The sequence below is a fragment of the Rana temporaria genome, chromosome 3 (genome assembly GCF_905171775.1).
Source record: "Rana temporaria chromosome 3, aRanTem1.1, whole genome shotgun sequence".
Classification (NCBI taxonomy): domain Eukaryota; kingdom Metazoa; phylum Chordata; class Amphibia; order Anura; family Ranidae; genus Rana; species Rana temporaria.
The window spans coordinates 365,926,108-365,938,879 of NC_053491.1; the positions used below are offsets into that span (position 1 = coordinate 365,926,108).

The following is a 12,772-nucleotide window of genomic DNA, read 5'->3' on the forward strand; positions in this document are numbered from 1 at the left end:
CAGCATACAATTTCATACTCCTGAGCTTCGAGTTCGAGTCGAACTCATGTTCGACTCGAACATTGCCTGTTCGCTTGTTCGGCGAACAACGATCAATTTGGGGTGTTCGCGGCAAATTCGAAAAGCCACGGAACACCCTGTTAAAGTCTATGGGAGAAATCTAAAGTGCTAATTTTAAAGGCTAATATGCAAGTTATTGTCCTAAAAAAAGTTTGGGTACCTGAGTCCTGCCCCAGGGGACATGTATCAATGCAAAAAAAGTTTTAAAAAAAGCAGTTTTTTCGGGAGCAGTGAATTTAACAATGCTTAAAGTGAAACAATAAAAGTGAAATATTCCTTTAAATTTCATACCTAGGGGGGGTGTAAAGTATGCATGTGAAATAGCGCATGTTTCCCGCACTTAGAACTGTCTCTGCACAAAGTGTAATTTCTGCCTCACCTATATAATAAATGTCACTAGCTTTAGCCGCGTCATTCGCCAGGCTGTCTCCGGTGGAGACAGGCGGCCGGCGATGCTGCGCTCTGGATCCCGGATGATCTTCTCATCGCTGGACCGGAGAGGAGATCACCCGTCGCTGGATACCAACAACGTTGGAGCGGGGATTGAGAGTGGATTACCACCGCTGGATTATTTTATTTTTTTAATAAAGGACTTTTTTCCACGGTGTGTGTGTGTTTTCTTACAATTATTTACACTTCCTTAGTGAAATGGTAGAGGTACAATGTACCCCATTACCACATTATTCACATAGGGGGAGGGCCAGGATCTGGGGGTCCCCTTTGTTAAAGGGGTCTTCCAGATTCTGATAAGCCCCCCACCTGCAGACCCCCACAACCACCAGGCAAGGGTTGTGGGGATGAGGCCCTTGTCCCCCATCAACATGGGGACATCCTCCCCATGTTGATGGCATGTGGCCTGGTACGTTTCAGGAGGGGGGGGCGCTCTCTGTCCCCCCCTCTTTTCTGCAGCCGGCCAGGTTACGTGCTCGGATAAGGGGTCTGGTGTGGATTTTTGGGGGAACTCCACGCCATTTTTTAAAAAAATTTGGGGTGGAGTTCCCCTTAAAATCCACACCAGACCTGAAGGGTCATTTTTTTTTTAATTTACGGCAGGGTTCCACTTAATATCCATACCAGATCTGAAGGGCCTGGTAATTGAATTTGGGGGAACCCCACGCTTTTTTTTTTTTTTTTTAAATAAATGAATTCTCTCTGAATTGCCGGGAGCCGACAATTCAATATAGCCGCGAGTCATTTTTAAATTACTTTTTTTCCTTCAGAAATGACACTTTGTGCAGAGACAGTTCTAAGTACGGGAAACATGCGCTATTTCACATGCATACTTTACACCCCCCTTAGGTACGAAATTTAAAGGAATATTTCACTTTCACTGAAATATTGTTTCACTTTAAGCATTATTAAATTCACTGCTCCTGAAAAAACTGCCGTTTTTAAAACTTTTTTTTTGCATTGATACATGTCCCCTGGGGCAGGACTCAGGTCCCCAAACATTTTTAGGACAATAACTTGCATATTAGCCTTTAAAATTAGCACTTTAGATTTCAAAAGTTCGAGTCCCATAGACTTTAACGGGGTTCTAAAGTTCACACGAACATTTGGTGTGTTCGCAGGTTCTGGTGTGAACCGAACAGGGGGGTGGTCGGCTCATCTCTACTCCTGACCAGTGTTGAAGGGGTTGTAAAGGTAAAAAAAAAAATTCCTAAATAGCTTCCATTATCTTAGTGCAGTTCTCCTTCACTTACCTCATCCTTCGATTTTGCTTTTAAATGTCCTTATTTCTTCTGAGAAATCCTCACTTCCTGTTCTTCTGTCTGTAACTCCACACAGTAATGCAAAGCTTTCTCCCTGGTGTGGAGTGTCGTGCTCGCCCCCTCCCTTGGACTATAGGAGAGTCAGGACGCCCACTAAAACACAGCTCCTTTCTCTATCTGCAACGTAGAGGGCATGACACTGCACACCAGGGAGAAAGCCTTGCATTACTGTGTGGCGTTACAGACAGAAGAACAGGAAGTGAGGATTTCTCAGAAGAAATAAGGACTTTTAAAAGCAAAATCGAAGGATGAGGTAAGTGAAGGAGGACTGCACTAAGGTAAAGGAAGCTATTTAGGGGAAGCTATTTAGGGGAAACAAATTGTACCTTTACAACCCCTTTAATTTCACAGACTAAAACACGACTAAAACTAAAATAATTCAAAAGTTTCCAGGTGTATGACAATCATAACACTGATCTGCCTCTCATCCTCATAGATTCAGAGGTTACAAATTTGAAGAAGAAGGCATCTCCTTTGACTTGCCGAAACCACTAGCACTAAGCAACATCGCAGTCCGTATCCTGCACACCAGCTATGACCACCTGTCCTGCCAGAGTCCGACCTTCCAGCCACACATTAGGGAGGCAGAGGAGAACAAGGCTGAAGAAACCTTGAGACCAGAGAGTGGGATTGAGGAATGGAAACCAACCGAAGAGGAGGAGGAGGAGAAACCGGAGCCAGGGAATGTTGCTGCAATGGAGGATGATGTGCAATCTGAGGGGAGAAAGGTGAGTGAGTATCAGAGGGGAACTGATGATATTACCTGATACAATCTGATGTGGGTTAACATATGTTTTTAACTTAAAAAAAAAAAGGAAATATGCATTAAATCTTAGATACAGGTTCCTCCTCTAACAACCTTCAAAAAATTCCTCATATACTACCTTGGTTTTTTAAGGTGTCTTGTTGGCCAAGTGACATATGAGGGTCCTTCTCCAGTGTGGGTGGTCCACAATACTGTCAAGAGCATTGCTGACATCATCATAACTTTTTGCAGTGTTGTACTGTGAGCTTAGATCCACAAGGTGACACACCCCCAGGGGGCATGTCCATGACAGCCTAGACTCGCATTAAGCCATTTAACTAGGATGATGAGTGGACCAGCATACTTTCTGTGGAAGACAACGCTGCGTTGAAGGCAAGCACTTCAGCAAAATCTGCATTTTATATTTTATTTATATGCAAGGAAATGTATTTCTTTAACTCAACCTGGAACTTTTTAAAGTGAAACAATTTCACTGGCACAGGATGAGTGGGAATCTCCCAAATATGGCGACAGACAAGTTAAAAAAACTTCACAGGTACTCTGACTCTTTCATACCCCATGGAGTTATAATTTAATTATATCATTATATCATTAATTAGATCATTTCAAGTGGCGGTGAATTTGGAAATTTCATATTTGATCAAATATTTTGGAAAGTGAGATTGTTTGTTTTTTTGTGTGAATTTATATCATTATTATTGAGTATTCTGGACGAATTGCTGTCTTCAGGTAGTGTGTCCCAATCATATATAGTAGGGGTTTCCAAACTGCATCCCAAGGGCTGGATGGGTCCTTTGCTTGCCTTTATCAGACCCCATTATCATCTATACATGATATGAGGGCATTATTCCTTCCACTGACCCCTACTATGGGGCACTATTCCTTCCACTGACCCCTACTATGGGGCACTATTCCTTCCACTGACCCCTACTATGGGGCACTATTCCTTCCACTGACCCCTACTATGGGGCACTATTTCTTCCACTGATACCAATGATGGTGTATTATTCCTCCCACTAATATCAAAGGATGGGGCACTATTCCTCCCACTAATATCAAAGGATGGGGCACTATTCCTCCCACTAATATCAAAGGATGGGGCACTATTCCTCCCACTTATACCAATGATGGGGAATCACTCTTCCTTCTGCTGACCACCAACCCTGCGGCCATATTTATTCTCACTGATGCTGGGTGCTGGACATTTTTTACCCCTACTGGCCACAATCCTGTCTGAAGGACAGTAAACTGGCCTTTTGTTTGAAAAGTTTGGAGACCCCTGATATATAGAAACCAACTGCCTGAACAGATGGAACTTTTAAGGTGCGAATAGAACATATCGTTCAAATTAGTAAATATCATAATATGTTGTTTTTTTTTTAATATTAATCACAAGCATATAAAAAAAATATAGATACATAAAAAGTCAACAGGGCAATTTGGAGGTACATTCAGCAGTTTTTCTCATATTATGTAGTTCTGAAGTATTTTTTAATTCCTTAGATTCCACACATCTAGATTCCATTGGCGGAAAGAGGGCATCCTTTTCAGCCTCACACTGCTTTAATACTTGATGTGATTGTAGCTGTATTAGTGCAATTGTGACAGAGAAAATTGAGTACTGTCCGTGATACTTTTTTTATTTGCACTAATTTACAATTTTTCAGGACAAGCTTTTGGGGTGTTTCCCCTTCTTCAAGGTCCAAGCAGTACTGCTTGGACTTTGAAGAAGGGGAAACACCCCGAAAAGCTTGTCCTGAAAAATTGTATGTTAGTGCAAATAAAAAAAGTATCACGGACAGTACTCAATTTTCTCTATGGTTTAATAAAAGATAATAACTAGACATATATAGAGTTGATCATTTTTAAATATAAATCCTACAAGACACAAAGTCAACTCTTAATTGATGATAAGATGACGGATGTTTGATCCAGAAAATAAAGTTAGATTGTTTGGTTTTCTCTGTGAATGTATACTGCCTGCTGTGCAATGGTAGCTTCTCACAGACTGATTTATTCTTCGTGTGGGTCTAGAGTACCCTCAGCTCCATGTCACAGAGAGAGGACCCAGAGAAGGGAGCTGAGCCCCAGGAGAATCACGGAGCTGAAGCTGACCAGACAACAGAGAGCCAGCCTGGGGACATAACAGAAGGTCAGTGCATTGTAGTTATAATTTAAAGGGTCAGGCTGTTCTGGAAGATGACCATTACACCTCCCTTGTCATTATGGGTCAGTACCATTAATAACATGGAGGAACTCTTAGCATTTGACAACAAACTAAATCTCTTTCCTATCCATTGGGTGATTTGGCTCCACTTTTCCAACTTCCCCTAAGAATAAACTCTAATATGCATCTTCTACTGCTACCCCCATCGAAATTTGGTAACTGTAAGGCCCCTTTCACACTGGGGCAGTGGGTGCGTCGGCGGTAAAGCGCCGCTATTTTTAGCGCTGCTTAACTGTCAATTTTGCGGCGCTATTCGGCTGCTAGTGGGGGCACTTTTACCCCCCGCTAGCGGCCGGAAAAGGGTTAAGACCACCGCAAAACACTTTTCTGGCGGTATAGCCACAGTGCCCATTGATTTCAATGGGCAGGGATGGGGCAAGAGCGGTATGCACACCAAAGATGCTGCTAGCAGGACTTGTTTTACCGTCCTGCTAGTGCACCCCTCCAGTGTGAAAGCCCTCAGGGCTTTCACACTGGAGAGACAGCAGTGGCTGTTTCAAGGCGCTTTGCAGGTGCTATTTTTAGCGTTATATCGCCTACAAAGCGCCCCAGTGTGAAAGGGGTCTAAGTAAAATCCTACAATGCAATGGGGCCCATTCGATGTTGGATCCACCCCATTCATCCCCACCTGAACTTCTTACACTCGTCATCCCATCTTAATGTGTTCACAATATGCCACAGCTCTCCCTCATTTAATGGGACCATTATTCAAAACCTCAACCTCACTTCAGACTCTTGAACTCTCTATGCACATAATCTTAATGGATCATTACACACAAACTCAAACCCAGCTGTAACCGTTTCATACCCCACACCGTGATCTACAGTGGGAAAATTAAGTATTGAACACGTCACCATTTTTCTAGGTAAATATATTTCTAAAAGGTGCTATTGGCATTAAAGTTTCACCACATGTCGGTAACAACCCACACAATCCATAAACACAAAGAAACCAAAACAAAATATATTCAGAAATTAAGTTATGTGTAAAAAAATGGAATGACACATGGAAAACGTATTGAACACATGAAGAAAGTGAGGTGCAAGAGGGCATGGAAAGCCAAGACATCAGCTGAAATCTATCAGTAATTAGAAAGCAATCTTGCACCTTGTCAGTGCAAATTAATATCAGCTGGTTCAGTCTCAACAGATGGCCTATAAAAAAGGTGTCCCAGGTATCAAACAAAAAAACACTCATGATGAGTAAAAGCAAAAGGCTCTCTCAAGACCTTCACAACCCTGTTGTTGCAAAACATACTGGTGGCATTGGTTACAGAAGGATTTCTAAACTTCTGAATGTTCCAGTGAGCACTGTTGGGGCCATAATCCAGAAGTGGAAAGAACATCATTTCACCATAAACCAGCCATGACCTGGTGCTCCTCGCAAGATTTTTGCAGAGAATGGAAAATAATTATCAGAAGACTTGTCCAAGAGCCAAGAACCACTTATGAAGAGCTTCAGAAAGACCTGGAATTAGCAGGTACAATTGTTTCAAAGAAAACAATAAGTAATGCACTCAACTGCCATGGCCTGTATGCACCCTCACCACACAAGACTCCATTGCTGAAGAAAAAGCATGTCGAAGCTCGTTTAAAGTTTGCTGCACAACATTTTGACCAGCCTGTGAAATACTGGGAGAATATAGTCTAGTCAGATAAGACCAAAATTTAACTCTTTGGATGCCATAATACACACCATGTTTGAAGGTCAAATGGCGCTGCACATCACCCCCAAAACACCCCCATACCAACAGAGAAGTTTGGAAGTGGGAACATCATGGTGTGGGGCTGTGTTTCAGCATATAGTAATGGCAAACCTCCTATCACTGAAGGAAGAATGAATGGAAAATGTACCAAAGACATTCTTGATAAAAAATATGCTGCCATCTACCAGGATGATAAAGATGAAAGGGTGGACATTTCCGCAAGACAGTGATCCCAAACACAAAGCCAAGGAAACTCTCAATTGGTTCCAAAGAAAGAAAATAAAGCTGCTAGAATGGGCCGGCCAATCGCCTGACTTGAATCCAATAGAAAATCTATGGAAAGAACTAAGGATCAGAGTTCATAGAGGAGGCCCACGGAACCTTCAAGATTTGAAGACTGTGCGGAAGAATGTGCCAAAATCACACCTGAGCAATTCATGCGACTAGTTTCTCCATACAGGAGGCGCCTTGAAGCTGTCATTACCAATAAAGGGTTTTGTACGAAGTATTAAATAAATCTCAGTTAGCGTGTTCAATATTTTGCTCATTACATTTTATTACACATGACTTCATTTCTAAACATATTTTTTTTTCTGTGTGTGTATGGATTGCATTGATTGTTACCAACATGTGGCAAAATTTCATGTCAATAGCACCTTTAGAAATATATTTACCTAGAAAAATGGTGAGGTGTTCAATACTTATTTTACCCCGCTATATTTAGACAATAATTACTTCTCCTAGAGTCCAACTTTAAATGCCATTTGGAAGCCTCCACTAAATAAAGCCTCTACTGTGCAGGTCAACCACCATCACCTGTACAGGACCAGCCGACCCCCAATGACCTACTGGAAGATGATGTCGTCGATTTGCGTCAGTTCCTGAGTTTGGGAGGAGTTTACTATTTTGATGTCCTGGTGCTGCCCCCCCAGTGTAAGCAAGTGAACGGCTGGAGCATGGTGCAGGTGAGAAAGTACCTCTGCCAACATTGGCATTTGTGTAGTCTGTAGTCCTAGCAGACAATGCTCTATGTATGTTATGGAAAGGATTCGTTTTGTGGTGGGTTCCTATTTCTAAAATTTTCCTTACTATTTTATAATTGCCAACGCACATATTACTTATTAAAAATAACTTTGCAGAACATACCAGGAATCCCGGGGTGTCACCAGGGTCACCAACACTATTGTCCCTATTAGATTTCCCTTCTATTCCTGTTCTGGTGTCAACCCAAAATCTGGGATTTTCTTTTACCACTGCAGTAAAAAAAAAAAAAAGTTTTCTTATAGTTCTACTTTAAAGTACAGCTAAAGATCAAAATCAAAATCCTCATTTGTGTCTCACGTGCTCCCCTCTCAGGCCTCGTACACACGGCCGAGGAACTCGACGTGCCAAACACATCGAGTTCCTCGGCCAGTTCAGCCCTGAAGCCGCCGAGGAGCTCGGCGGGCCGAGAGCTCCCATAGAACAACGAGAAAATAGAGAACATGTTCTCTATTTTCTCGACGAGTTCCTTGGCGGCTCCATCGGGCTGAAAGTGTACACACGACAGAGTTTCTCGGCAGAATCAGGCTCTGACCGAGTTTCTCGCCGAATTCTGCCGAGAAACTCTGTCGTGTGTACGAGGCCTCAGAGTTTCAGCAGAGGCTGTGCTGTCAATCCAGAAAGCAGTGGGCGGGGCTAGATGTGGCCAGGTGTTGGTTAGCAAACTATAGGCTATTGAATAAGCACTGAAAATACTGATAGTCACGCCTCCTCCAACATCTCATCCCATGTAGTGCTGTAGTGCAAGCAGGCACAGCCTACATGAGATTGACAGCTTGTGAGAAACTGACCCAGAGCAAGCATGCAGCAAGAAAAGTCAGCGCGCAATCATTTTTCCTGATCTGGCAGTAGTGCCAGTCTTAATTTTTCTGTCATTAGAAGATTCCTTTAGGACAGTGGTTCTCAACCTTCTAGTGCCATGACCCCTTGATAAAATTTCCCAAGTTGTGGGGACCCCTAACAGTAGTTGGGATGAGTGGCAATGCTGGGGAGAGTTCTGATCGGCCAACTTAGGTGCTCTTGATCAAGGTCATCTGCTGATCTGAGGACTGTAGTGGGGACTTTTAATGGCAACTCTAATCACAGGTAGTGTTACTCACGGTGTCTCCAGCTTTGTGGTGTCTCGCAGCAGTGATACCTATGACGAAATCAGGAGGTGGGGTCTCCTCCAGCCTCTCCCACTTCACATTCCTCACCAGTCAGCTGACCTCTAGTCTCCGCCCCCCCAGCCATGTCGGGAACTAATTGGGCAGCTGTGAAGAGGCTGAGTGGCAGCCGCTAGCTCCAGGAACAGCCCAGCTGGGCGGCCGCAAAAAGACTGGAAGAGTGGTGCGGGCTTCAGGAACATCCCAGGAATCGGTGACCCCTGGTAAATCATCATTCGACCCCCAGGTTGAGAACCACTGCTTTAGGGGAACATGCGTTGCAGAAAAATAACTTTTCAAGTCAGGAGAGTGCGAATGCTGTTATAGTCACTCACAGTGACACTGGTCCCATCTCTGTTGTGCTGTCTGTGAGTATTCTATCCTCAGACTGCATTCTTAACAGGAATTCAGTGCAGCCCACTGTTGTGCTGCACTGTATAGACAGAGCAGGTAGCTATCGGTGCTGTCAGAGAAGCGTAGTAGGCCAGGCAACTGCTGAGCATACTGGAGGCACAGTGTACTTCCTGGAGACACGGAGAAGTGCTGGTGTATACTTGGAGACACGAAGGCGCACAGAAACACACTGGAGTCACAAGGGTACACTGTAGCAGGCCAAGGGGACATGAGGATTGGAGAAACACTAAAACCAGAGGCACGGTGGAAAAAAATCAGAAGCACGAGGCTCAGCTAAGCATAGTAACGGGTTGCTCATACGCCAAACCGTGCATAGCTCTGTAAATTAAGCCAGTTCCAATCAAGAGAGCTGTTTGGCCACAACATTAGTTTCTCTGAGCGAAACCCAGAAGGGCTAGCAGCAAAACATTGAAGAGAAGAACCAGCCCTGGATCCCAAAAGAGGATTACAGTCAGTTCTGAAGAAGTGGGCGTGAGACCTACAAAAGTGTTGGCTTTTTATGCAGCAGACCTTTAATTTTGACTTCATACTTCTCTAATTCTTCTATAGGCGCTCCAAACACACACATGCAACATGATAGCACTGTGTGAGCTGCACACATTAGCACAATACACTTTGAAAAAGTATAGAAGTAAAGTATTCAGAAAAGCGACAGCGAAGGGCAACTCAATTATTAAATAGGATAAGGAGTCATTAAAGGGATTGTAAAGGTTCGTTTTTTATTGCCTAAATAGGTTCCTTTAGCTAGTGCATTGTTGGTTCACTTACCTTTTCCTTCGGTTTGCCTTCTAAATGTTTTTTTCCTTTGTCTAAATTTCTCACTTCCTGTTCCTCCTCAGTAAGCTGTTCTGGCTGACTAACCCCCAGCCAGATGACGGGGACAAGTTTACTGAGGAGAAACAGGAAGTGAGAAATTCAGACAAAGAAAAAAAACATTCAGAAGGAAAATCGAAGGAAAAGGTAAGTGAACCAACAATGCACTAGCTTAAAGGAACCTATTTAGAAAATAAAAAACAAACCTTTACAACTCTTTTTAAGGCCGCATTCACACCTAGGTGTTCTGGAAACATGCATAGTCACGCATTTGTTGGGAGACAAAACATAAAAAAATATTTAAATGCAAAACTTGCTTGGCTTATTGACACAAAAAAGGTACTTGAGCCACTTTGGCACACTTTACGCACATAGGGAAGCCCTATGCTGTTGCGTGACAAATGCGCTACACAACTGCCAAGTGTGTAGGTGTGAATGGGTCCTAAGTGGAAGGTTAACATGAAGATTTGTCAGATTACCTTTCAAGTACAAAAAACAGTCAGAAAAGATGAACATACATGAGTAGAAGACGGGATTCTTTACAGTAATTTTTATTTTATTTTCTTATCTAATGATGGAATGCCTATTGATTCTCTCTCTGCAGTTGGTGGAAGGGGGTCTTCAGAATCAGCCCTACCCTCAGGAGTCCTTACTTAGCACCAGCCTGGGGCTGTCACTTCAAGAGAAGGACCTGGAGGGGCTCAGCTCTCCCCCAGTTGGCGTCTCTATTAAAGTCCCAAATGACGTGATCTTCTTTGAAGAGCCTCAAGTGGCAAGATGGGATCCAGAAAGTAACGTATAATTAATGTTGTATTGGTTTCTCTGATTCAGAAAGCTACACCCAATGAGTTCCATAATTGACTCTATCTAAAGCATTGTATGTCATTCAGACAGATATCTCACCGCTCCAGGTGAGCCCCGTGAGCAATCAAGGGTTGTTGAACCACCAAGGTGCTGGCAATGCTAATGATAGCAAATAAATGGACGAGAACTGGACAGCTGCACTCCAAAATCACTTAAAAAAGTTGTCTTTTTATTTTTCAACTGCACAAACAGTCACTGCAAACCAACAAGATACAGTATGGCCGACGCGTTTCGCACTTACAGTCAGTGCTTAGTAATGGAAAATCCATTAGTGGTCACCTTTGCAAAGAGCTGAGCCAAATTCAGTGCATAAAAAGTGTCTTACGATAAATAAAAGTATGTAGAAATCATATGTATCCTCGTTAGTCTGGATTTGTGTGTGCCAAAAGATGTTTTTTTAACAAGGATTATGCAGGTAAAGAAATGAACAAGAGAAAGAAAGGTGGGCAGTACAATTACCCCGCGTGTAGACCATCGTGGAGTTGGAATGAGACAGTTCATACATATTGAGGGTATTAATCAGAGAAACTAAAGAGGTCCCAGTAGAACCATCTGGTCTTATGTTCCTTAGTCTTGTCTCTAAGGGCCCTTTCACACTGGTGCGTTTTTCCCGCGTTTTCGCGGTAAAAATAGCGCTATTAAAACGCCCATAAAACGCTCCCCATGCCCCCTCCATTGAAATGAATTAAAAACCACTGTAAAAACGGAGCGTTAAAATCACGGTAAAAACGGAGCGTTAAAATCGCGGTAAAACACTGCGATTGTGCCGCGATTTTAACGCGTTTTTAATTCATTTCAATGGATCACGATCATTTTTCGGCATGAAAAAAACAAAGTTTTTCAGCATGTAGAAAAAACAAAGTTTTTCCAACTTCATCATTAAAACGACGTTGCCCACACACCATCGTTTTTAAAAAATGGTCTAGCAAAGCATGGTGACGTACAACATGTACAACGGCACTTGGGGCTGCTTTCGCTGATTCCGTGTTAGTAAAAGACGATTTGCGCTTTTCTGTCTGTTACAGTGTGATGAATGTGCTTACTCCATTATGAACAGTAGTTTTACCAGAACGTGCGCTCCCGTCTCATAACTTGCTTCTGAGCATGTGCGGATTTTTAACTTCGTTTTAGCCCACACACGATAATTTTTTACAACCCGAAAAACGACATAGTTTAAAACATTGCTAAAAAATGCAGCATGTTTGAAAAAACATTTTGTCGTTTTTCAGAACCCGAAAAATGATGTGAAGCCCACACACGATCATTTTAAAATGACATTTTTTAAAAACGACGTTTGTTTCATGCCGAAAAATGATCTTGTGTACGCAGCATAAGATTAAGCAAAACTGCTGCGGGATCATCATGTAGGGAGAGGTCTGTACATTTTTGAATTAGTTGAAGAACTGGTTGCCAGAATGTACGCAAAACAGGGCATTCCCAAAAAATATATAAGAGATCGCCCACTCTAGTATCACACCTCCAGCAGTGATCACTTTGTTGGGGAAATAATTTGACAAGAACTGATATGGTCCTATACCAGCAGGTCACTATTAGTGGTTTCCTGGTATCTGGAAGATTTTTTTAACAGGGACAATTATTTTGTTACTTTTTTAGTGCCGCATAACAAGAAACAAGGCAAAATAAAAACATGCCTTTTTTCCTATTTGCAAGTGACCTTGCCATACGTTGAAACTTAATTCATTTTTCATGGGACAAATTATACAATAAAATGCATACTTTTTATTTACAGTAAAATTACTTGGGTTTTAATAACACAGGTCAAAAGTGAAAAAATAAAAATAAATACTTGCTTTCATAAAAATGCTTTTTACAGCACAATATTGCCAAAAGAAAGCTTAGCCCCACCAAAACATTTTTTTTTTATTTTGACTGTGACATTGTGGCGGACACATCAGACACTATTTTGGGACCATTCACATTTATACAGCGATCAGTGCTATGAA

At 42.4% G+C, this 12,772-nt stretch overlaps 1 protein-coding gene across 1 annotated transcript in view; it reads left to right on the top strand.

Annotated features, from left to right (window-relative positions):
* DNAI7 (dynein axonemal intermediate chain 7) overlaps window positions 1-12,772 on the top strand; it is a 45,531-nt gene that overhangs the window by 19,785 nt on the left and 12,974 nt on the right. Inside the window, exons 8-11 of the mRNA XM_040345417.1 lie at window positions 2,269-2,560; window positions 4,633-4,750; window positions 7,333-7,496; window positions 10,549-10,735. Coding sequence (XP_040201351.1) covers window positions 2,269-2,560; window positions 4,633-4,750; window positions 7,333-7,496; window positions 10,549-10,735 — 761 coding nt within the window. The remainder of the gene's footprint in view (window positions 1-2,268; window positions 2,561-4,632; window positions 4,751-7,332; window positions 7,497-10,548; window positions 10,736-12,772) is intronic.